General features: G+C 54.4%; 1 protein-coding gene across 11 annotated transcripts in view; it reads right to left on the bottom strand.

Moving 5' to 3' along the window:
- The window catches only part of PRR5L (proline rich 5 like), a 142375-nt gene that overhangs the window by 38511 nt on the left and 77439 nt on the right, over positions 1-26425 (bottom strand). For 3 of the 11 annotated variants that reach the window (XM_072791149.1, XM_072791138.1, XM_072791140.1), the window contains 4 exons: positions 25816-25906; positions 25267-25666; positions 12842-13129; positions 10387-10467 (listed from right to left, as the gene is read on the bottom strand). In XM_072791149.1, the coding sequence (XP_072647250.1) occupies positions 10387-10467; positions 12842-13005 (245 nt within the window). In that variant the 5' untranslated portion in view covers positions 13006-13129; positions 25267-25666; positions 25816-25906. Of the gene's footprint in view, positions 1-10386; positions 10468-12841; positions 13130-16664; positions 16785-19041; positions 19249-19912; positions 20151-24152; positions 24265-25266; positions 25667-25815; positions 25907-26425 lie in introns of those variants that run through there. The other 8 variants (XM_072791139.1, XM_072791143.1, XM_072791141.1 and 5 more) reach the window with 6 other exon arrangements.

Genomic DNA, 26425 nt, shown 5'->3' with positions numbered 1-26425 from the left:
TGTTCTGCAACGGCTGCGTGATTTGGTTTCCCACAGGCCCTGTGAACCGAAATAGTTGAAACACACGGCGCATGTGTGCATCCTAAAAAGTATATACAAACACGCCGGGTTTTGGCTCCTCCTCTCCATCCCCCCCAAGTAAGGAGCTGGAGAAAGCTGAAATCCTTGCTGGAAGTTAAGTAGGGCAATGAAACATTTTAGCAGACTTTAGTCCTTTAAGTTAGGAGGAGACACAGAGCCCTGCTGTGTGGGTCTCCTATAAATTGTGGAGTGTCCCCGGCTGCTTTTCCATATATATGTTCCTGACATACACTCGATTCTTCATGGTACATACCTCATGGGGTCAAAATTTCTGAACACAGCAGACACATATTTTAAAATATTAAAAATATAAAATAAAATAAATAAAAATAAAATATAAAAAATCTTCAAAAATTTTTTTAAAAATTTAATTAACAAGAACCACCACCAGGGTTTAGATGGTTTGCAGCCAAGAAGGAATTCTGGGGTCGTGCTCCCAGCGAGGTAGCAATGTCAGAAAGCGGGTGGCCCTAGGTCACGAAGAATCCCATCAAGGCCCAAGAACTGGCCAACCCCAATGCACCTCAGCCTGGCAGCCTGAGAACTCAACTCAGAGAGGAAAGTGGGGAGGAGGTCAGAGCTGGCCCAGCCATCGGGGCGCAGACTGCCGCTGAGTCATACCGCAAAATCTCCAACCTGTTTCTATACTTGGTGTTTACTCGCCTTGCACTTGGTTTACAAGGAAAGGGTACTTCTGAAAACCATGATCTTAGCTGAACTGAGAGAAAGAGGGATTTTCCACGTCTCTGTCTTGAAACACCATCTCCAGGGGGAACTCGGCAGTAGCTTCCCTCCAGAGCAACACAGAGAGGATAGAGATCCACGAGCCCGTTCGCTGAGTCACAGGCATTTCCTGAACACCTGCTATGTGTCAGACACGGTGCTGGCTGCTAGGAGGAGGGATGAGCAGAGCCTGGGCAGTGATTTCTTCCCACCCGGGGGCCAGGGTCTCGTGAGGCACAGGGGCACCGTCTCCTCCAAAAAAGAACAGAGAATAAAGCATCACAGCATTAGAGGTGTGTAGGCCCAAACTCACACTGGGACAGCTCACCCTGTAACCTTCCTCACGGACTTTGTAAGTTTAGTTTGCAAAGCACGAGAAAGAGGAGTGAAGCAGGAGGAATGACCTCAGAATTCACCAGCCTGTGGTGTGTGGTTCCCTAGATGCAAAAGAGATGAAAACTCTCATCACCGATCCCTGGGACACCTGTCCTGGCCAAGGCCTGGGTGCTAAGAATTGGGCAGCTCCCCTTCCACTTTTTCCACCTCCCCCTAGGGTGTTTTCCCCTGAAAACAGGAATGCAATTACTTATTGGAACAAATAAACAAAAATAAGGAATACATTGCTCCTAGGGTGGAGCTGGATGATTATCCCCCCCCCCCGGTTGGAAGTTTATTAAGCACTTACTAGGCGCCAGGCACTGTCGTCTGCGACATACCCAACATGTGTTTCCTCCTTCAAGCCCTCAGATGGTAGTAATGTCTCTGCCTGTTGTACACCAGGAGGCCGACCCCCAGAGGTCACCACGGGGGGAGGCCGAATGGTGAGCACAGGACCGGCCAGTGGGGGCAGGGGATGGCGCCTCATGGAGCTTGAGGGCCTTGGGGGCAGGGGGGTGGGGGGGGGAGGCTGAAGCCCGTTGTCTGTGATGACTCAGGTGAGTTCCTTACACCTGTTCCCCGGCTGGGGCTCCCCGGTAGCGAGGATACTGCGCTACAGACTTACTACACGGGCTAAGGGAGTTCATCCTCGACCGGTTGGCTCCCAGAGCAGCCCTGGCCCCCGCAAGGTTGGGCAGGTGCACGCTGCCCAGGGCTGCAGATCCCCAAGGACTCCCAAGCCCTTGAGTCCACGGCTTCCCAGCATCTTCTTAAAAGGGCAGCCGGACCAGCCTATTCCCAAACCCCGGTGAGCCTCAGGAAGGGGGCCAGACCTCAACGGTGGAAGGGTAAAGAGGAAGGATGGGGGAGGGGTCGGACTTGGGGGGACAGGTGGCTTGGCTGAGGCTCCGGCTTCTCCTGCTTCACATACTGGGCCTCCTCACCAGGTGTCATCTGCAGATAGAACCCTGCTGCTGACCATGACCATGACCACCAGCACCAGCACCACAAGTACCACCAGCACCACCAGCACCACCAGCACCAGCACCAGCACCACCAGCACCACCAGCACCAGCACCACCACCAGCAGCACCACCAACAGCACCAGCACCACCACCAGCAGCACCACCAACAGCACCAGCACCAGCACCACCAGCACCAGCACCAGCACCAGCACCAGCACCACCAGCACCACCAGCACCAGCACCACCACCAGTAGCACCAGCATCAGCAGCAGCCAGGGATCTGGATAAAGGAAGTGGGGGCCCAGGCGTCATGGCAAGGGAACGCTCATGTGGACCCAACAACCCAAAAGGGAAACGGGGCACAAGGTTCAGCCAGAAAGGCCACCATGGGGGAAAAAAATGGGGAACCACTCACTGGTCTGTGTTATGTCACCCCTACTCCCCCGCCCCCCTCCCCAGGCTGACTGGGCGAGACACCACCCCAGATGACAAGATTTCCTGTTATTACACAGACCCGCCATCTCGCCCCTCACTGTCTTGTCAACTCAACTTCCCACTTTTGCAGCCTTGAAAGTAAACAAGGCCCTGCCAGAGCTGGATCCCACCCAATGGGGAGGCATGGGGACCGCCGGGGGTGAGGTGGGGGACAGAGGGCACAGGAGCGGCCTAGAAGAGGGACAGAGACCACCTCGGGGACAAGCCACGGTCTCCCTGGCACAGGAGGAAAGACTCAAAGCAGCAAAATCCCAGGGGATTTGAAGCAGTTTGTGGACGGGTGTCACGGGGCTCGTGTTTTGCCAACAGTCAGAGGAGTCGTTAAATATTGCCTGGTTGTCATCGGGCAACCAGGGGCTGCCCCGGGCACTCAGGCCCTCCAACCTGGCGCCTCGGCCGGACCCAACCCGTGCTCCTCACAATCCAGGCCCCATTCCTGATACTGTAAGCTGGTCAGTCCCCCTACACCCTGATCACTAAATCCTTCAAAGGTCACCTCCCTCGTTCCTGCAACAGGACATAGTTTAAGGAGGTGGCCTCTTGAAGCACGTGCATGGACATGCCCCGTGCCTCCTGGGGTCTGTTTTGTTGGGCCGCATCGGGGTGGTGTCCATGGCCCAGGGAGAATGCTAGGATCCCCACACCTGGTGGGCGACAGTGGGGACGGTAAAAAAAAAGATGGAGGAAACCCAAAAAGAACTTCCATTGACCTTTTTTTTTTTTTTTGATTCAATTTTTTAAAAATTTTTTAAAGATTTTATTTATTTATTTATGAGAAAGAGAGAGGCAGAGACACAGGCAGAGGGAGAAGCAGGCTCCCTGCAGGGAGCCCGACGTGGGACTCGATCCGGGGTCTCCAGGATCAGGCCCTGAGCTGAAGGCAGACACTCAACCACTGAGCTACCCGGGCTGCCCTAAGATTTTATTTTTATGTAATCTCTGCACCCAACATGGGGCTTGAACTTACAACCCCCGAGATCAAGGGCCACGTGCTCCGCTGGGAGCCAGCCGGGAGCGCCGACCTCCTCATCCCGCCGCACACACGACGCCAGGCAGCCGGCCCGCAGCCCCGCTAGTCCTCCGCCGCCTCCGTGGGTGGGAGGAATCCACCCCATCTCACAGATGAGGAGGCTCATGCTCAAGCCTTGGCCGGGGCCGGACACGTAGGCCGTCACTCAAGACGAGTGGACCTCATGGGGGCAGGTAGTTGAGGCGGGTGAGGGCGGCCGGCCGGCCTGGACAGCGGAGGCCGTAGCACGCTCCCCTGAAACCAGCAGCCGGGCCTTGGCGCCCCCTGTTCCGGGCCTGACTGCACATCCTGTGTTGCCCAACGTGAACTTTCCAGAGAGGCCTGGAGTTTTACGGGAGATATCCACATTTCTAAACACTGTGCAGGCCAGCCACCACCACACGGGCCAGCCCCAGAAGTTTCCAAGTTGCCACTTCCCTCTCCCTACTCTTCCCGCCCCCAAAGCCACGCGAGCGTGTCCACCAGAGGGGACACCAGGACCCGCAGGGACGCAGGCAGAGCCCTAGGCCCAAGAGAGACCTCGCCCTGAGCCCTCCCACAGCAGGGGCCTCAGGAGCCCAGGCCCTGCTCACCAGCCAGCATCGGGAAGCCGATCGAGGCCCCGGGACGTCGGGCCTGGACCTGGACAATGTGGGCTCTGGGTGACCCTGGCCGCCTACCTGCTACGTGTTTAAGAACACGGGAGGCTCGGGTTCAAATCCCAGCCTGGCTACTGAGCCGCTCTACAACTCGGGGGGAGTCGTCCCGGCTCCCTGCCGTCAGCAGACGCCCTCCCGGGGATGGGAAGACCGGAGGTGCGTTTTCCCTTTTGGGACGGGGTGGGGGCTCGGGCAGCCACATGACTCAGAAGGAGGGCGTTTCAACTCGGAGCCGTCAAAGATCAAGCACGGTTTCTTGGAACCTCCTCTTTCCTTGAAAATCTCTGGGGTTTCCTCCCCGCCGCCTCCCTCCCGACAAGAACAGAAGCAGCGTGGTTGGAGAGAGAAGGAAAATGTGAGTTTCCTGCCCCGGGCCAGCTGCAGATAACTCATCTCTGGTTTCCGGAAACCTCGCCTCTGAGCATTCATTTCTGCAGAGAGAGAGAGAGAAAAAAAAAAGTCCTCCTGGGGAGGAGCAGGGGCGGGAGGGCCTGGAGACAGGAGTGGCAGGGAGCTTATGGCCTCAGTTGCCCTTCCCGCCCCGACCCTTTCCTGCTCACCCTTCAGGTTTCAGCTGAGGTATCACCTGCCCCTAGACAATTATGGGCCCATCCTGGGCACCCCTCCGGCGCCCCGCGCTCTGCTAGCACCCGCCTCCGACCTGGTGCCATCACACCCCGCAGGGGCCCCTGCAACCCCCGCTCTCTCTCTCTGCAGGCAGCTCCCCAAGAGCTAGAACCACCTACCTCAACGGCTTCCCCCAAACCCAGCCCAGGATCTGGCCCAGCATCCGCGAGCATCCACCGACCGCATGAACACAGGGATCAGTGGCCGCTCCCTCCACACCCGCCACCCCGCAAACTAACCAAGAAGTGCAAGAAAGCACGTGCATGGGCTCTTAGAAGCGCCAATCAATGTAAATCATGAGTCTTGCAGACTCCTCTAACCCTTCTTACCCTTCGTAGTCACACGCAATCACCAGCCTGGTTGGCTGAAAGGAATGTTCGAGAAGAACGTGCTCTGGTGTCAGGCGGTCTGGCTACTCTGGTTCCCAGGAGAGCTCATGCAACTCAAACCTCAGACCCACGCATGTCCCCCACCACTGCCGAACTGCAGCCGCGTCCGCGTGTTCAAAGCCACGGTGGAGCCCCACAGGGAATGCAAACCCAGAGGGCACCCCGGACCAGCCAGGACAGGTGGGATTTTCGGGCGGGCCGCGTGGTGGACCGTGACGAGCGCGGGTCCCACTAGAAGGCTCTCACTCTCCTCAAGGGTCATATTCTTGCCGTTGGGGATATGACAATACGCGAGCCCTGCTGTCGGAGGCAGTTCTGACTTGCGGTCCTCACGCCGACTGACCGTGTGCCCGGACTTATTCGGGGGGGAAATGTGCTGCTTCGTGGAGGTGTGACATTCCTGATGAATTCGTTCTTTAAAAAAGGCCTCCACATCCTCCCCTTGATCTACTAATAACATGTTTTTGAACTCGCCCAAAGGTCCTCCTCACTGCTACCCCGCGGCCTACCTGCTAAAATTTACGCCAGAGCTCATTTTCGATGGCCAAAGTCACCAAATGGCTTATGATGACCGCATTCTGACACCTAGTCACAAGAAACCTTCATCTTCCCGGTCAACCTTTTTTGCATCAATAATGTTTAAATGAGTTCACGCTTCCCGGGCACGCCGTTGGCAAGAAGGCCAAGGCTGGCCGTGGCAACCCACGCAAACCGCCCTACGTACGCTCCGATTCTGGACGTGGGCAATCCATCAAAGTTTATTACCGTTTGGCTTGAGTGGAACGGAGAACCGAGTCATTTCCTCTCGTTCTTTTCTCTGCGGAAAGGAGAAACAGCTGGCTCCTCACCCAAACTTCCAAGTCCGGAACCTTCTCGGAGGAGCCCTGTCCTGGACCATCTCTCGTTCGGGGTGAGCTCACCGCATCCCAACCGCTGGAGGAATCTTTACACAAGACGGTCCACGCGGTGAGTCACACTGCCCGGCGCTCGCCTGTCGTGTTATCGCTTCATTGTCGCCCACACTTCACAAGCGTAAGAATGACGATGCTCAACATCTACTACGCACTGGATGCGCGCTCACGGCGTGTTTAGCATTATCTCAGTGCTCCCGACCACCGTGAGGCGGAGACTGTGATCACTCCCGTTTTAGAAAAGCAGAGACCGAGAAAAACAAAGTGCCTTGCCCAAGGTCACGCAGCCAATCTTGAGTCCCAGCCTCTCTGAATCTGGACACTACTTTCTATTAAAAAATAACATTTATTTATTTGTTTGAGAGAGAGCGAGCAGGAGCAGGGAGGTGCAGAGGGAGAAGCAGACTCTCCCACCAAGCAGGGAGCCCAACCCAGGGCCTTGATCCCAGGACGCTGGGGTCATGACCTGAGCCGAAGGCAGATGCTTAACCCACTGAGCCACCCGGGTGCCCTGGATGCAACTCTCTTAACAAGTAAAAAAAAAAAAAATTTCTACTGGACCTGGCACAGATCCTCCTGGCACAAAGACCTGTCAGGACTGATCGCCAAGTGGGCTCGGCAATCACCAGTCCTGTCTCCTTCCACGTTCTCTGCACTACGTTCCTATGTCCTGTGCCCCTGCCCCTCCCCTCCCCTGCGCCCCTCTCCCCGTACTGGGCTTGCCTCAACCCTGTCAAGTTTACAGGCCTGCTTCCAAAAGAGAGAAGAAAAGGAAAATCAAAACCCAAGCGTCCGCGTGAAGGTTAGCCAGAGAGTGGCAGGCCCGTCTAGGCATTCCGGTTGCAGAAATAAGGGACAGTTGTGCTGCTTGCCACGCAGGCACCGGCAGACGTGGGTGCAGGTGCGGGCCGGCTCCCGTAGTCCACTTGGGACCGGGCCATGCATCTCCGCCCAGCTGGCGTCCTACCTTCTCAATCAGGCTCTGAGTGTCCGTGATGTAAAACCCGTCTCCACTTCTCGCCACTCGCCCAGAGAAGGCCCAGACCATGGGGACCTGGACCTCTGCTTTGACTTCTCCTGGGCTCCAGTCACACGTGGGCGGTCCGTGTCAAACCCCGACCACACGGGTTTCCCACCAGCCTGAACGTGCCTCGAAACTATAGGAAGGACCGGCCAGCAAACCGCTCCCCCCAGCCCAGACCCAACACTGGAAGGGGGAATCGGGGAGGGGGCGTCGTGCTTCTCAGATGGGCGTTAGGAAGCACAGCACGTGATGAAACAGGGGTCCTGGAGGCGTTGTGAGAAGAAGACAAAGACCAAGACCATCCGACCAACCTTTCTTCTGGTCTAAGACCTCTAACCCTACGATACAGTACGGGGAGCGCAGGTGTCGCTAGGGAGGGATCCATGTCCCTGCCACTCTCCTATGTTCCAGGACGCCCCCCACCCCTGCTCCTGGCATGCTGGCGTTGGAGACAGGGCCTTCAGGTGGTTGGTCATCAGGCCTCAATGGGGTCATGAGGGCGGGGCCCTCGGGATGGGCTTAGCCACCTCGTCAGAAGAAATGGGAGAGCCTGTAAACAGAAAGGGGGGGCCCTGTGAGGCTCGGCGAGCGGGCCGCCAGGAACCAGGCTCTCCCAGGAGCCGAATCTGCGGGCCCCTTGACCTCAGACTTCCTAACAACCAGAACCGTGAGAAAGAAACGTCTACGGTGTAGGTCACCCAGTCTGCAGGGCTGGTTACGGCAGCCTGGGCAAGTGAATACTGGTGTCTGAGTCAGCCGGGGGTTCGAGTCCCGACCCTACCCTTTTCTATAGCTGGGTGACCGCGGTTTGAGTCCCGCCTCTACCCTTTTCTGTAGTTGGGTGACTGGGGTGCGAGGCCTGACCATACCCTTTTCTATAGCTGGGTGATCGGGGTTCGAGTCCCGACGCTACCCTTTTCTATAGCTCGGTGACCTTGGATGAGAGTCATTTTATTTTTCTTATCCTCCATTTTACGGGTAAACTACGAGGACACCGGCTGCCTCGCAGGGCTGTGAGGCGGGTCCAGTGGGCCAATGTGTGCGAGGGGTGCCCAGGGTGTTCCCAGGAGCCTCCATCCAGGCGGCCTTGGCACTACGACAGCCCCCATTGGCGACGCCCCACAGATGCGTTTGCTTTGACCTGTGCTAATGTTTGGTGGGGGGGGGGGCGGAATTCGGATTATTTATCAACATTTAAAAGCCAGGAAATCTCACATAAAAGCCTTCATTTCCGGTCGAGAAACAAGTGGACATGCCACGGGCCCTGCGTCCTTGTCCCGCCAGGGCAATCCCTGTTCAGCTGGGGGTGCGCGCCCGTCTCTGCGCCCCGAGGCCGGCCTCACCCGCTCAGAAGACCCGCTGGGCCCCCGAAGGTCCTGAGTTCGCGACCCCTGGGCTACGCGACGCGGCCAGAGGAATCGGCAGGGGCCCCCAGCTGCCTGCCGACAAAAATGTTAAGTACAATTTCAGGATCAGCCTCCCAAAGTGAGGAACAATGAGTACGTCCCTGAGTCACCGGGTTATTTATTTATACGTCCACGGTGGGCCGAAGAACCCTCCCCGAGAGGCCAGGATCTTAAGTCGAGCTCTTGCAACCCAGGGGTTGGCTGACCCAGCTTTGCCCCTGTCACTCGACTGCGCGGGGCCTCAGTTTCCGTCTCCGTAAAAGGAGGCCCTGGGCTAGACGAGCTCTGTTGTCCCCTCCCACGTTTGTATAACCATTACGCGACATCTGAGCTCCTGGGTAGGAATCCAAACACACCTCAGTTTCCTCCTGAGCCCTGAAGGTCTTAACGAGAGCAGAGCTCTTAAGACGCCTCACTGATCCTTCACACGGGGCGCCAAGAACTGTAAACAGGCCCCAAATAATGGCCTTGTTCATGGTCCCACCCACTCGGGGGTTGGGTCTCTAGCCTGGACGCTCCACACTTCCCAGGGAAGTACAGGAGGGCATCGAAAGGCCTGATGCACAACCTCCCGTCCCCAGGAGATCCTGGTGCTCTGGGCGGCCCTGCCGGCCTCTCTGCCCTCATTTCACCAAGACACAAGCCAGATCATACTACCCGCCCCCACCCCGATAGTCAACGCACGTGGGCCTCTCCTTGGTTTCTTGCTCATTTGTACCGCAGGACCTTTGCACCTGCAGTTTCACCTGGTTCATTCCCACTGATCCTCCTGAAGAGAGCATGAGCAGGATATCCCACCGCCCCCCGCCCCGGCCTCGGCCAAATCGAGTCACACAGACGTGTCATCATCACAACAGGTGTGTCGTAGCAGCTGTCACGGCGGCACTTTTACGTGTCCGAGTATGATTAGTTGACGAATGATGATCTCCCTGACTGACTAAATCCCAGGGCGCCAGGGCCTACCTCTGTCTTGGCTCAGCGCTGCCCCTCCGGTGCCTGGGCAACGACGAGGCTCTCACAGATTTGCTGACAGAGTGAATACATTCTTGTAAAGCCGACACCGCTGGGAAGATTCTGGGAGCCAACAAACCCCTCGAGGGCCACGTCTTATGGGGTTGTAGCACCAACGCTTAACAGTGATGGCGGCAGCAGCACAGACGGTAACGAGAGCCACCAGTACCTCGCGTGCGCGCGTCCTGTCCCGACGGGTCATTTGTACGACAACTCAACTTACACCTTCACAAGAATCCCTCTGGGAGGAGGCACGTTTCACCATCCTTGTTTCACATAAAGAGAAACCGAGGCACAGAGACGTTGGTAAGTCACTTAAGTCGGTAAACGTGCCAAGGTCACGGTCACTAGGGCCGTCTTACCTCCCACGGCCCCCGATGGTTACGTGGGGCACGATGCACATGTATAGACCGTAGGACACCTGCCGTACGTCATCCCTCTGCCCCCCCCCCCGGGGCCCCCCTGCTACGGGCACTCTACGCAAAAATAAATGCATGATGACCCCTCCATGGGTCAGAAGTCTACACAGATAAGGGTGTCAGAACTCAGTAGCCATAGGAGCCAGGCCAAGTCAGCAGAAGCAGCAAGAGCCAAGCAGACAAAGACCTTAAGCTAAGGCTCCCAGGGGCAGAGGGGTAGGGGGGTGGCCCCACTGCCCAGCTCAGGCCCACGGGGGGAAGACAGCCCCTGGCTGCGCCGTCCACGTACCTGATGTTTTCGTTCAGCGCATAGAGCTCGTTGCTTTGCAGGCCACCCCCTTTGAAGACGTTGATCACGGCGGTCTGGACGCTACGGAGGAAACAGAACCGAGCCCGGTTAGGGGATGTGCCAGCCTGGGGCAATGTCCACGAGAGCTCAGGGCTGCAGGTGGAGGCAAGAGCCCGGGAGCCCCCATGTCCACCCCCGGAATCCAGCATCTCCTTCCCAGGGTCCTTGGACAGAAGGGAAGACCGAGGCAAGAGCACCCAGAGCAGCCCCGCTCCCCCAGCATTGCCAAAGGCCAGCCGGTCTTCCTCGCGGCCCCGGTGGCCGCACCGCTGGAAGTGGCACTAACCAGGGGCCGGAGGTGGGACCCGCCCGCAGGACGCTGGGCCCATGTCTGGGGTTCCCCCACTCGGGGGGTCCCTGTCTGCACGGGACAGTGAATACCAATAGCTATTACCTTGGAAGCGTTTCACTGAGGCTAGCCTCCCTTTTCATTTTTCCAAATTTTATTTAAATTCAATTAACTAACATATAGTGTACGACTGGTTTCAGGGGGGGAGGTGACTCATCAGTGTTCTAGAACACCCAGGGCTCATCCCCCCACGTGCTCTCCTAGATGCCCATCACCCAGTTACCCCTTCTGTCCTCCTGTCCAGCAACCCTGCTGGTCTCCTGTGATTAAGAGCCTCTTAGGGTTTGTCTCCCTCTCTGATTGCCTCTTGTTTTATTTTTTCCTCTCTTCTCCTATGCTCCTCTGTTTTGTTTCTTAAATTCCGCATATGAATGGAATCATATAATTGTCTTTCTCTGACTTATTTCGCTCAGCATCATATCCCCTAGTTCCGTCCACATCGTTGCAAATGGCAAGACTTCATCTCTCTGATGGCTGAGTCATATTCCATTATAAATATATAGACCACATCCTCTTTATCCCTTCATCTGTCGACGGACATCTGGGTTCTTTCCACAGTTTGGCTTTTGAGGACTTTGCTGCTACACGCATTGGGGTGAAGGTGCCCCCTCGGATCACTACATCAGCATCTTTGGGGTAAATCCCCAGCAGTGCAATTGCTGGGTCGTAGGGTAGCTCTATTTTCAACTCCTTGAGGACACTCCACACTGTTTCCCCAGGTGGCTGCACCAGCTCGCATTCCCACCTGCGGTGCAGGAGGGCTCCCCTTTCTCCGCATCCTCGCCAACACCCGTCATTTCCTGCCTTGTTAATTTTACCCATTCTCATGGTGTGAGGTGGTATCTCTGTGCGGTTTCGATCTGGGTTTCCCTGATGCCGAGTGATGGGGAGCACTTTTTCACACATCTGTTGCCCACCTTATGCCTTCTTTGGGAGGCCCGCCCCTCTCGCCCCTTCTATTCCCCGTCCTGTGAGGTGTACAGGCTGGGCTGCAGGGGGTTGGTCCCTGGAGGGGCCACAGTTAAGTCTGGACTCTACACGCTCTGGGACCCCAGCCCAATATTTCAGCAAGGAGCAGATTACAATCCTGTCTTTGTCAAGGAACCCAGGTGGAAAGGAAAGGAAAGGAAAGGAAAGGAAAGGAAAGGAAAGGAAAGGAAAGGAAAGGAAAGGAAAGGAAAGGAAAGGAAGAGAAAGAAAGAAAGAAAGAAAGAAAGAAAGAAAGAAAGAAAGAAAGAAAGAAAGAAAGAAGAAAGAAAGAAAGAAAGAAAGAAAGAAAGAAAGAAAGAAAAAGAAAGAAAGAGAGAGAGAAAGAAAGAAAGAAACAGAAAGAAAGAAAGAAAGAAAGAAAGAAAGAAAGAAAGAAAGAAAAGAAAGAAAGAAAAAGAAAAGAGAGAAAGAACACAGATCCATTCACAGCAAAGCATGTCCAAGCCCCCTCTTCATCCCCATTTTAAGGGTTGTGCATTCATGAGAAAATCCAAAATGACCCAAAGTGCAAAGAATCCAGAAATGCTTTAGAATACTGATGTATTTACTCCACCAAAAGAGTAACTGCTAGATGTGGAAAACAGCAGCCCACGGGGATGCAAGACACAGTGTGATGCAGCCCCTGCTCAACGTTCGGGGTACAAAACACTGGCCAGGCCCTGTATAATAGCACGGGGTCCCCTTTCCCTCCCGCCTGCGGCTCACAGGTACTGAGAGTCCCCGGTTCGTATCACCCGCTTGGCTTTTCACAGATACATGTCTTATCTTCCCAAAGAGGTCACGGGGGACTTAGGGTTACTTATATGCGCCCCCCAACCCCGGGTACGCGAGTAGTCTACAGTAACATGACAGTAACCGTAAACTCCGGCCCCACTGACCTGTAGCCCCGCGGCCCCCAGTGCCCACCTCCTGTCTACCCCAGGGAGGCCCGCGGACGCGCTCTGCAGGGAACACGTGCGCCCAGTCACCCGCCCGCCGCGCAGCCACGACCTGCTGCCACACAGCCCTCGGGAGGGCAGACGCTAGGCCAGGCCCGGCCCTGCTCGGGGCCCTCACCTGTTCCAGGCCGAGTTGGAGCTCAGCTGCAGAGCCTGCCGCGCTGCCTGGAACCGGGGCAGATCGCTGAGGACCGGGGAGCTCATGAAGCGCGGCCTGGGCCTGCGGAAGGAGCCCATCTCGTGGAACTCAGTGGGCGGACCGGGGGCGAAGCCGCGGGTCATAGGTCCGGGTGAGGGGGCGGCTTCTCCTCTGGACCAGAAGGTTCCAAGTGCCCACGGGAAGGGCTGCTCCCAGGGCTGCGTCCCGGCCCTCTGGCTTTCTTAAAACCAAAAATGTAGCCAATACCTGAAAAAGAGAGAGAGCAGCTTTTGTTGAAAACCTTAGGGTTGGGCAGATCATTTCTTACAGGAGGTTGGCTGGGGTTTTCCAGACACATGATCTTAAAGACAACTCCCGGGTGCCTGGGTGGCTCAGGCGGGTAAGCACCTGCCTTCTGCTTAGGTCATGATCCCAGGGTCCTGGGGTCAGGCCCAGAGCAGGCTCCCCACTCAGTGGGGGAGGTTTGCTTCTCCTTCTGCCTCTGCCCCCATCATGCACACGTGCGTACACTCTCTCACTCTCAAACATCTTAAAAAAGAAAAGCAACGCCGGGACCCTGCCATAACCCATACCCTACAAGCTCCCATTTGCACGTTTTTACAGGTCTCCTTTCGGTGGGGACACTGTGCTTACCCTGAAGTGGGAAGGCAGCGAAGGGCATCCTACAGAGAAGTGATCTCTAAGATCGTGTCCTATAAACACCAGTTCCTATAAACACCAGTCAAAATCTGGGCCCTGCCTGGTTTCTGTAGACCCTGCAACACTGGGCATTAAGAACCTGTTTGTTTTTTTTTTTAATGCCCCAAAAAGAACACAAGAGCTCCTTCTCCCGGCACTATAGGCCTTCTGCACTACGCCCTCAGCACGCCAGCCCATGTGTCTTACTCGGTGTTTCCCAAAGCATCAATGCCTGCTCACTCAGGCACGTCTCCCCAGCCCTCGGCTGCCGTCCGTTCACTCATTCCACCAGAACACATTTACCGAACGTTCACGATTTATCAACCACTGGGAGCTGTGGAGCGTCCACAGATTTCTAAGACACAATCCCTGCCCTCGAGAGGCGCAAGGTCTACCGAGAAAGACAACGGTCTGTGGGTTCATACGCACAATAAATCCTCTTTTTCCTGACTTTATTTTTGTGTTTTATAAATGCTAATGCCTGTATAGTTGACACGCGGCCTTATAGGAGCTTCAGGTGTACAATAAAGTGACGCAACCCTTCCAGGGCTCACCCGGTGCTCATCGTGACGGGGGCACTCCTTAACCCCCAGCACCTGTCTCCCCATCCCTCCTCCCACGTCTCCCCTGGTCTCCGTCAGGGTGTTCTCTATACTTAAGAGTCCATTTCTTGGTTTGCCCCCTCTCTCTTTTATTTTTCCTTTGCTCATTCGTTTTGTTTCTTACATTCCACACGTGAGTGAAATCATGTGGCATTTGTCTCTCTCTGGATGATTTCACTCAGCCTAATGCTCTCTAGCTCCATCCACGTCATTGCAAAGGGCAAAATTTCACTCTTTTTGATGGCTGAGTAATATTCCCTTGTCTTAATATATCACCTCTTCTTTATCCATCGGTCGATGGACACTTGGGCCTCTTCCGTAGTTCGGCTAGTGCAAATAACGTCGCAATAAACATGCGTGTATCCTTTTGAATTAGTGGGGTTTTTTTGTATTTTTTGGGGGGGTAAACATCCAGTAGTGCAACTGCTGGATCATAGGGTAGGTCTATGTTTGAGCAATAAATACTGATAGCCCACACACCATGCACCGGTCACTCGCTTAGGTATTGGGGACACAGTGGTGGCTCTGGATAACGTGGTCGCTGCCCTGTGGAGCCTACACCGTAGGCACGGTTCCATGCTGCGCTTCTTCCCTCACCCCAGCTTCTGACTGTATTTGCTGCTTCTCTTGCCCAGGATTTCCTTCTTTTTCCTCCCTGCTTATCTAAATCTAACTTACCCTGCAGAGCTGGGTTCAAGGATACTGTCCCCTGAGCAGCTGCCAGGACTTCATGGTTAACTTTGTGGTTAACGACCACGGCTTTGGGTGAACCCACGTTGGAGTCTTAGCCAGGCCCGTCCCCAGCTGTGTGACCTGGGGCACACGAGTCCACAGTTACCAGCAAGCGCCGACCGTGGAGGACCGTGGAGGTCGCGTGACGTGCCCAGCAGAACGGCAGGCCCAAAGCTCGCCTTCCCCAGCACCTCTGCTCCTGTCATTTCAGTCTCTGATTTTTTAAAAAAATTTTTTCATGAGAGACACGGAGAGAGGCAGAGACATAAGCAGACCCCAGGACCCCGAGATCACAACCTGAGCTGAAGGCAGATGCTCCACCTCTCAGCCACCCAGGCGCCCCCAGTCTCAGATTCTCGAGGGAACCTAGAGTCCACATGGTTGAGTTAAAGTGAGTTTGGGAGCTGGGCCAAGCAAAGGTCAAAAGGAAACAGCACCAAGGCACAGTCACGTTGTTCTCTCAAGGGTTTAGGGTTTAGCCCACACCAGTTCTCACGGCCACCTGTTCCCCCAGCTAATACTGCCCATCCCCAGCCACCAACGCCAAAGGTAAGAGGGGGACTCCGGCCACATGTGTCAACCTTCAGGTTGGGAGGGGAACACGTTCTGCAGCCCCAGCTGTTGCATCTGCAGAAGGAGGGGGCACTGGGCCACCCCCAATTAAACACGCGGCTCCTGTCGGCAGAGGACGAGGGCCTGGAGACAGACAGGGCTTGGGCGGTGTGGACCGCGGGCACATGGACGATGACCTGGGCCGCGAAGGAAGGCCAGGGACTGTCTCTTACATTCTTAAAGGACAGCCGACTTGTGTGCCCGTAGAGCCCCCTGTCCCCCACACCTGCCTTCAGGATGAACCAGCGGGGACTAAAACCTATCGACGTGTCCAGCAGACCCGTAGAGGCCTGCTCTGCCTCAGAGTCGCCACGACTGCACAAGGGCCCCCGGAATGTGTGGGGGGGGGCGGTTTGCAAATCATCGGAGGAGGCGAAGAAGCCAGCCAGGCGGCCCTGCGGAGCCCTCCCACGGGCTGACTTTGGGACTTCACCTGCCCCGTAAGGGTCACGCGGTAGGAAGAGGATCCGTTTCGCTGCCCTTCCCCTCGAGGGCCTGCTAAGTGCCACACATGTGTGTGATCATGGGATGTCAACTCCTTTCCCGAGGACCCGAGACTTAGGTGATGGGAGCCGCCTCCCACTCCGAGCAGCGGAGAGGTGAGCTGGCTGGGCCGTCCGGGTGCTCGGCCCCGGCGTCCTGCCCACACATGGGACGGCGACAGGACAGATGGGGCCCCGTCCACAGATGAGCCCGGAGGAGCAGAGCAACTCGTCCGGCGTCTCTGAGGGAGGACAGCTGGCACCGGCTAGGACTCAGTGTCCCTGACCCTCCTTCTGGAAAGTGCCACAGGCCCACCCTGGCCATCCTGTAAACCCCTTAAACGGGGGCACCAGCGCTCACTCGTCTGTACCCCCCAAGCCCCAGCTCACGGCCCAAGGTGCAGATGAAGCCCGGTGGCAAATTGCTGGCTGGTGCCCAGGCTGACCTAATCCCGCAGCCTCTCCCCACCTCGGCCGCTGCCAGCCTCAGCCAGGAGCCAGCAGCTACCAAGCCAGCCGGGAACACCTAGTCGTGAGACTTCTTCGCCAGGTTTAAGCCTGACGCCCCTGAGAGAGATGAACGGACATAAGGAACCCTGCGGCCACACCTGGCGGGGGCAAGAGGAGCAGCGTGCAGAAGGGACGAAAGGAGGAAGCGTGGACCCCGTTCCTTACTGGCTGTGTGACCCTGTGTCAGCTGCTTGACCTCTCTGAGCCTTGACATCCTTCTGCAGGAGGTGAGCATGCCCACGGGGACAGCCTCAGCGTTGCAACGAGGATAAAATGAGCACATACCTGAAAGCGTTTAGAAAGGACAGGTCGCGGCGAAGAGCAAATGTTACTTAAGTGCTTGTTAAATTAATAAAATAACTCGGTATGTCTAAATCTCCAAGCAGTGGCAGCAGTGGGACTATAGCAACCCTTGCACCGGCTTCTGGCGACATCTGGAAAATACTCGGCTGGCGAAGATGCTAGGCCTCCACGCCGCCACTATGCTCTCAGAGTACCTTCCCCCTCGGGCCTCGGGCCACGGGCCACATAGTTATTTACTGAACCTTCACCTCCATGTGGACATTCCTCGGGTTCAGAGCGTTTCCAGACATCACCACACTTGTAAACCTTACCCTAAACCTGTAAGGCAGGTCGGGTAGGGATCTCGTCAGATGAGGAAACTGAGGCTATGTGATTTGGCCACAGCTGGGAGGTGTTTGGGGCAGGGAACCGGATCCAGCTGAAAGTCTTCCAACCTCAAGCCTGGCCTGCCAGGAAATTCTTCATTTTTAATCCCCGATCTTTAAACATTTTCATTATGCAACATATGTAAAGGCGGTTTTACACGCACATAAACACATCTTAAACTATGATAAACTTCCACCTGCTTAAGAAAGAGGACATTACCTTGGAAGCCCCCCACCGTGTTCCCATTTTTATGATAATAGCACACCTACTTATTTATGATAAAAAAAAAGGTCAACATACACATAAATCTGTAACAAAGTGAAAAAGGCCTCACTCTGGCCATTTAGTGCCAAGAAGCTCTCTGCCCAGAACTTTCTGAGAGGACGGAAATGTTCTAGATCTGTGCTATCCAATGTGGTAGCCACTAGCCATGTGGCTAGCGAGCACTTACAGCATGGCTAATGCGACTGAGGAAGTGAATTTAATTTAATTTAATTTTATTTTATTTTATTTTATTATTTTATTTTATTTTTAAAGACTTTATTTATTTATGAGAGACACAGAGAGAGAGGCAGAGACACAGGCAGAGGGAGAAGCAGGCTTCCTGCAGGGAGTCTGATGTGGGACTCCATCCTAGGACCCCAGGGTCACACCCTGGGCTGAAGGCAGCGCTAAACCGCTGAGCCACACAGGTGCCCCCAGTGAATTTTATTTTAGTGAGATTTTTAACAACACACACGTGTCTGCACAATATTTGAATGAAAATGGTAATCTGTTCTTTCCTCTTAACACATTGCGGCTATCTTCCCGTATCACCCTAGAGTGATCTACTTCATTATTTTTACCGGCCCCTTTATTCCATTTAGGGGATACCGTACTTAATGTAACCCATCCCCAGTGGATGTGTATTTGGGTAGTTTCCAGTTGTTAATTGCTGCAAAGGATGTGCACATGGGCCAGTCTCAGGGACCCTGTGCCTCTAACACCCACTGCCACTACAGCAGAAATAGTGCCCCAGCAGGGGAGTCGGGGGTCTCACGCCCGAAGCTCCAAAGGATGAGTGGCCCACAGGTGTCTCTGGAATCAGGCAAAGCCCTGGCATCAGGGCTTGTTCTGCTAGTCACCGACAGTGACAGAAAAACTGGTGGCCCAAAGATACGCTCCCCTTCTAGTCCCCAGAGCCTGTCGATATCCTGTTAGATGGCCAATGCTGTGACTCCGCTAAGGATCTTGAGAGAGGAGCTCATCCTGGATTTTCCAGGTGGGCCATAAATACCATCACATGCATCCTTATGACACAAAAGCAGAAGACGCAGCATCCACCAGCCGCCACTGGAAGGAGGAGAAGGGGGTCCTCCCGCAGCGCCTCTAGAGGAGGTATCCGGCCCTGTGACACCCCGCTTCTGGGCTTTGCACCTCTGCAACTACGGCTGCGTGCAGCCACCAAGCTTGGGGCACTTTCTTATTGCAGCCACCCGGAATGAACACTCACCCGTGTGGCCGGGGGGGCGCTCTGAACCCCAGTCTGGACATCTGTGCAAAGAGGGATGGGAAGAGTGACTCTGGAGAGTTGGGGTGATGAGAGCCTGGCAGGGCTCCAGGACCTGGGCTAGACCCAGGTGCAGTGAAGGGCCCGGGCAAAGGGGCCAGAGCTGGCCCGAGCGCCATCACTCGCCCGTGACCTGGCGGGTGACTTAGGATCCACATGAGGGGACTCAACGGAGGCTTAAAGTCGTCCCCATATACCCAGGAGGTGCTTGATAAACGCTCCCTGTGGCTCCTCTTTATCCCACCACCGCAGCTGCATTAGCCCGCTGGGCTGCGCTCACCGGAGCCCACACGCTGCAGGACGTGAGCAACAGAAACGACTTGCCTCAGTCCTGGAAGCTCTACGCTCAAGATCAGGGTGTTGGCAGGGCTGGCCCTTGGCTCCTGGTTGGCTCGCAGACGGCCCCCTTCCCTCCGCGTGCGCACCTCCGTCCGGGTGCCCGCCGACTGCATTAGGCCCACCTGACAGGCCCCTCCTGCCTCAGCACCTCTTCAAAGGCCCTGCCTCCAAATACAGTCACATTGGAAGGTGCTGGGAGCTAGGTTCTAAACAGACGGCAGTTGGGGTTGGGGGGGACACAGATCAGCCACAACCACCACCACTGCCACCATCACAAAACGCTCTTTGCCTAAAGGCTCTAGGTTCGAGAAACCAGTGCTCTGTGCCTATTCTCCTGGGAAGGGCCCATGCGGGTAACACGGTGCAAAATGTACTTCTAGAATGATCTAAATGGGGGCACCTGGGGGGGCTCATGGGCTGAGCGTCTTCCTTGCGCTCAGGTCATGATCTCAGGGTCCTGGGATCGAGCCCCGCATCGGGAGCCTGCTTCTCCCTGTCTCTGCCCCTCCCCCTGCTTGTGTGCTTGCTCGCTCTCAAATAAAATCTAAAAAACTAAAATAAAATGATCCAAACGGTTAACTTTCGGGGTGCCTCGGTGGCTCCATCGGTTAAGTGCTGGTTGAGCATCTGCCTTCGGCTCAGGTCCTAATCCCGGGGTCCTAGGGTCGGGTCCCACATCGGGCTCCCTGCTCAGTGGGGAGTCTGCTTCTCCCTCTCCCTCTGCCCGTCCCCCTCCACCCCGCTCGTGCGCTCGCTCTCTCTCTTGCTCTCCTTCTCTCTCTCCTGATCAGTCTCTCAAATACATAAATAAAATATTTTTTAGGAAAAAATAAATGGTCAAGTTTGGAGTGCTTACGTTCAGTTATGTGGAAATCTAGGGTCCTGGCTACAGGAAGGGCCGTGGTGGCCAGAGGGTCATCGGTGTCATCGCTGGCCTTGCTCCTCCAGGCTCACTGCACAGGGGTTTCTTTGAAAACCTCCACATATAGGATCTAAGAGATGTTTCTTGGAGGAAAAAAAAAAAATGCGGCGCCTGGCTTTCTCCCCCCAGCGGCCAGGGCCAGGGCCAGGGCCCGGGGAGCGGGGCACACAGGCCTGCGGGCAGAAGAGGGTAGTGCACTTGGTAGGAAATGCAAATAAATTCCACTAAGGCTCTGAAAAGGGAAGTAGGACCGTGACGCAACTTAAAGAAGTGAGTGGCTTATAATGACTCTGAGGCTTCCAGGAAAAAGCCATCCTGAGGGTAAGTAACAAACATGTCAAAGAAAACTCAGCTCACAATCGGATGTGAACACAAGGAGAAGCCAGCTCCCGGGGGAACCGCGTAGACGGCCCAATTCACATGCCCCCCGCCCCGCCCCCCGCCCTGGAGCCCCTGCAGTTGGGAGGCCCTGCCCGCAGCCCCGGCCCTGGGACCTGGCCGCAGAGGTGAAGCGCCAGCGTCCTTAAGCACCATCTGGATGCAGATACTGTCACGGAACCTGACCGACCTGCTCTCTGGCCGCCCAGAATCCTCCTTATGGGAACGCCTGGCAGGGGAGCGACGGGGCCACGGGTGAGCGCCAGCCGTGAGGCACACACGTCACCTATTCCTCCAGTATTTCCACAATGAATGGTGGGGGTGTTGGCCAAAGCCTTTCATAGATTAGGACAGAAAGCATCAGAGTGCCTCACATCCTGGGAACACGTGCATGTGACAAGTGCGCTCACGGGCACGGAGTCTAAATGAACGGCCTACTGCCTACCGTGTGGGACACTCAAAATATTCTGAGAGCCTGTGTGCATTGCCAGCCCCACCCTACAGAGAAGGAAATGGATGTGCCCAATGTTTGCCTTGTCTAAGGTCATACAGCTTATGCCAAGAACCCCACCGCCCAGGGGCCTGGGTGCCACCTCCCTTTGCTGCTTCGATGCCTTTGAAGGCTCCCCACAGCTCTCAAGAATAAATCCCCAAACTCCATCGTCATCCCGTCACGTCCTGCCACTCTCCACCCCGGCTCATTGGCCTTCCCTCATGTCCTCCAACACCACCTATTCTTTCCTGCCCCAGGACCTTCACACATACTATGCCCTCAGTGTGAAATACTTCCCATCCACTTCTCCAGGCTCAAACCCACAGACGCTTTTGAAAAAAAAATATTTAGGGGCACCTGGGTGGCTCAGGTCATGATCCCGGGGTCCTGGGATCAAGTCCCACATCAGGTTCCCCTCCCCGCAGGGAGTCTGCTTCTCCCTCTGGCTATGTTTCTGCCTCTTTCTGTGTCTCTCATGAATAAGTGTTTTTAAAAAACTTTTAAGAATTTATTTAAATTCAATTAACATATAGTGTATTATTAGTTTCGGAGGTAGAGTTCAGTGACTCATCAGTCTTCTATAATATGCAGTGTTCATCCCATCACGTGCCCTCCTTAATGCCCATCACCCAGTTACACCATCCCCCCTCCCCCCCAGCACCCTTCAATGTGTTTCATATGATCAAGACTTTCTTATGGTTTGTGTCCCTCTCTGATTTCACCCTGACCCATAAGACCCTTTATCACCTGTCTTTAGCTTGCTCAGAGAACTCTTTCCCCTCACACCTGATTAGGTCACATGACCCCACAGACCACCCTCCTCACCCCCACCCCCTCTGTTGTCTTGTCACCCAATAAAGGACTACAGAATCAGTTCTTACTATTTTTGTGAGGTCCGTGAAGGCAGAGACTGTATCTATGCTGTTCCCAGGTGCGTAGCACAGTGCAGGAATTTTGCACACACTCGAGGAATGAGCAAGTGACCCGGCCACATGAGAGGTACTACTTCCAGGAGACACGGGAACCACGGGTAATGTGTCAGCTGAGAACACCAGCACCCAAAATTAAAGGCTTTACCTACCAGTATTAAAATCTGACAAACCTGCAATTGAATCCGGCCTCTACGGTGGATTAGTTGGGTGACCTGAGTAAACGACTCACAGTGTCCTCATCTTCAAATGGCTGGGGTATGCATCTCCACCAAATAACCTAGATCATAGCTCGGGCCCATCCAAGCACCCCCCACCGCCCCAAATATAGCGAGTGTTCATACTTTCATAACACACTGTGTTCTTCACAAAACCCTTGCAGGTTCCAAGAGATGACCCAGGACTAGGGTTTGGGGCAACAGGCGCTCTCGCACGTTGCTGGAAGGAGGGCACTTTGGGGCCAGCGGCAAGGCATGGACATCTGAGATTTGCCACAGGGACAAAGGCTGCGCTCTCTGACCTAGCAATTCGACTTCCAGAAGTTTTAGGCATGTCAAGTGACTTACAAAACCAGGAGTTTGACTACCGCCTTCCTTACGACAGCAACAGATTGGAAATAACCTAGATGCCCGGCAACAGAGGACTGGCTATGTAAAACTTGGGTGTCCCACAGGCTGGAGTCCTACGCGGCTCTAAGAAAGAACGAGAAAACTCTTTGTGTCCTGACTGGTGCGCCCTCCCATCCAAGTGTGCTAAACACAGAAATCACGCGTATATTCTGCTACCATCTAAGTGAAATAGATGAAAAAGACTATTTACCTATTTCGTCGCACTGCATAAAGTATCTCCGGAAGGACAAACCAGAAACTGAGAACACCTGTTGCCCTCAAAGCAAAGAGCTGAGTGACAGGGACATGGAAGGCAAGACTTCTCTCTGTAAACCTGTTTGCACCTCTGGATTTTGAAACCTCGAAAACGTACGACTTACTCAGATAAGTACGTAAGAACAACAGCGATGCCTCCCCAACCCCCACAAAAGGACAAAACATAAAGGTTACTGATTTGTTCCAAATCACTCAGCGCCTTAGAAGAAGTAAGGATTTGAACTTGGCTTCTGATCCCAAATAAGTGATCTATCAACTAGAGGTCATTCATTCATTCATTCATTCGACACAGATTTATTTCTTCAGCACTTCTTCTGCAAGAGAAGCTGCCTCGTACAGGGACACACAGGTCAGAAAAACAAAAACAAAAACAAACAAAAGGAAGATTGACTTCTTTCCTTTTTTCCACGATGCGTCACATACTTGCCATACTTTGTGGAATGTCACAGAGGGCGGGCTGGACCCGCCCAGGCTAAAGGAGGCGGTCACCACTCAATCCAATCTGGTTTTTGTCACCTCGGGACACAAGTTCAGCTTCGCCAGATCTGAATCTCCCAAGAGATGTCATAAATCCAGATTTTTTTAAAATGTGAAATCTCGTGATTTATAAGTGTCGGCAACGAGGTCACCAAGCTGACTAGCACCCTAGGCACCTAACATACAGGTTTGGGACCTTTACTGTATTGCATCACTGCCAGGACCACCAGCCTTCTCACACCTTTCTCTGGGGCCTAAATCAGGTGTCACTTCCCTTCCTGAGGTCTGCAAGCTGATGGGTTGGTGGAGAGTCCGGTCTAGCTGGAGGCCAGGAGAACCTCAGTGTCGCCAGCTGTCCGTTCAGCCCCTACCCTGACTGCCCTATAGAACTATCCTCTAAGAGCAGCAGATGACCCCCCGCCCCGACGCCGCACAAACCCACAACCAGCCTAGTAGGTGTTTCAGGGCCCACCTACCACATCATCTAGTTGACCAGCTTCTTAACTAATCAGTTGTCTCATCTCACTCCTACCCCATCACTGATCCCGCATTAGAACCGCCAGCATCCCTACATATTACAGACACACTCATACACACTCCTCACATGGGCCAAGCCAGAAGTGTGCAGGGGACCACTAGGAGAAACACACAAGAAACAGAACCACACTGATCCAACCCGGGAAACTCGATCTGAACCCCACATGCCCCACCCCAGCCCACCAGACGGAAACCAAGTCAGAAGTGGGTATTCAAGCATGCTGAGACCGCTTTGCAAGTCACCTACCACGACTATCTTACTCTACTTGGCACTGAAGAGCGTACACTAGCTTTTGTCAGGATGGTCAGGATGGTGGCAAGCCTCTATTTGCAGCTAGCATCTCAGTTCATTTCCCGCTTGAACCTAACAAGGCAGGTTTTACGCCTCCCAGGTTGCACATGAAGAAACCGAAGCACGGGGATTAACTTGTCCAAAGGCAGAAGGTTAGTAAGAGGGACCAAGAGTCGGATCCTACCTCATTCCAGGGCCTGAGCTCCTAACTGCTCTGTTTTAAGCAGAGGTGAGAGGTGACCACCGCCCTGGCCTCCCTTCATGCACATCAACAGCTTCTTGCAGGGCTCGGGCAGCAAGCACACTCTGTCTCTCACTGGAAGGAGGCCCTGTTTTCTCATGGCCCCACCAGCTCGTGAGGTCATCGTGTTTGCTCACTTGCTCACTGACTAGCCCTGATGGCATGTAAGCTCCCCAAAGGCCAAGACCTGGCCCGCCTCACTGCCTGCCGTATCCTGCCTCGAGCACACCACTGGGCATGCACGAGGTAAACATCACACCTGGCCCTCCAGGCCACCCAGCTGGGTGGCCTCCTCTTTTCTGAGGAGCCAGAAAAAATTATCTCCCAGGATGACTGAACTGGGATCCGCCCAAGTAGTACTGTCCATGGGCAGGTGGATCTTGGCCTCGTGGGCCCGGATTCCGGGGTCTGTGTGCAGGTGAGTGTAGCGTCCGGGCCCTGGTCCCTGCAGCGGAGCAGAGCTCTTGTTTTGATTAAGGACCCAACTTCGAAACTCTTAGGGGACAAAAGCCAGCCTGGGGACAGACGCTCCCACAAACGAGAAAATGCGAAGGGTCACATCTGGACGATGGAAGAGGCTCCACGGGAAGAATGAGACAACGTTCTCAAAGCTCCACTAGAAACCAACGCAGATAGAAGAGTCTTGAGAATGTGATTTTCAGCTACAGTAAATATTAGTGCAAACAGGAGGTGAGCTCAAGTGCTCACCTCTGCTTAGCACTCTCTCCTCAATGCCCACAGGACTCAAGGCCCTGACCATCCCGATCCAGCGAGCAGTAATTACTCCATCAGATCGTCTCCATCGCCCTGGCCTGCAAACCACCGTATAATCACCAGAAAAAAAAAAAAAAATCCCCTCCTTTGGTGTAAGTCAAGCAAAACTGTGGGGAGTCACCACACATCTTATTTACTCATCTATGAGCCCCGCTAGAAGGATCGAGTTTCTTGGAGAGCAAATTGCGAGGGTGCGGCCCCCTAAGTGGCATCCAGAGTGGTGGCGCAGGGCCTCCGGATGATAAACCGTAACGTCTAGACAGCAGCGGTAGCTGAGACTGACCATTACGTGAGCAGTTCCACTTCTGACACTTCCCACCTCGGTTTTAGCCTGGTGGGGGACACAGCGCTCCACAGCTACCGTCTCGCAGACAATAGGAGTTTTCAGCGTGGTTGGAAATGTGCTCTAGATTAACTTGTGCTATCTGGTAAAAAAATAATAATAATAATAATAAGCTTCACCCTCCCATGGCAGGAACAGGAGGTGATGCTTTTTCATGAGAAAAATGAGATCAAGGGAAAGGAAACTTCCCTCCGTGTCACGTAGCCAAGTATAAAGAGCGTTGAATAGAGACTCATAAAATTGAAGGGGCTCTCGGGATCTTATCACTTCACGGAGGTCGTGGGGTCACCTCAAGTTCATTCAACAGCCAAACATCAGGAGGTCCAGCGGGTGCCGGGATCTGAGAAGAGGAAGCAGAGAGGGTACAGGAGCATCAACTACCTGCTTCCACGGGGCCAGGGTCACGCCACAAACTCTCGGAAGTAACGTTATGAACGCAAGTTGACAGCTGTAAATGGAGATGGGTGCAGGGACGAAAGCGTAGATCACCTTTTGCGGTTACAAGGCAGAGCTAGTAAGGGGTCCAGTGAAAAACACAGGCTCCTCATTTTCTTGCCAGTGACTCTAAAGATGCTGGAGCCTAGAAAGGAACCGTCGGGAAGGAAACACAAGCTCTCAGAGGTAAGCGCTTCAGAAGCTCCAGTAGCCCTTCCCATCTGTGATGGACAAGGACAGGATGAAAAAAAAATCATATTTCCACAAAGATTTCGTGAGCACCTACTACCCTGAACACAAAGACAGGAAGGCCTGAAGCCGGGAGTGGTAAACTCGATTCTAACAGCACCGTGTTAGAGAATCCAGTCATCTCAGGTTTTGTTTTTTGTTTGTTTGTTTGTTTGTTTTTAAAAAGCTGGAAACTTGAGTTAACAAGTCGCCTAATTTTTATATTTTAAGCAGCGGAGGGCCAATCCCATTCTTTTGTAGTTAGGGGAACAGGCCCCAGGGCAACTGAGCTTGCCCCTGGTGGAGTCAAGATCAGGTCCCAGATCTCAGGTCCTTGACCTGCGTGGTCTCCAAGATGCCAGTTAGGACCGACGCATGGACTCTTTCAGCAGCTTCCCCTCTCTGCAAGGTTGATACCGACACCTTTTGGGGTGTC

Source organism: Canis lupus, chromosome 21, assembly GCF_048164855.1.
Source record: "Canis lupus baileyi chromosome 21, mCanLup2.hap1, whole genome shotgun sequence".
Classification (NCBI taxonomy): domain Eukaryota; kingdom Metazoa; phylum Chordata; class Mammalia; order Carnivora; family Canidae; genus Canis; species Canis lupus.
Note: the sequence above shows the minus strand (reverse complement) of the source record. Positions and strands in the feature narration are given on the sequence as shown.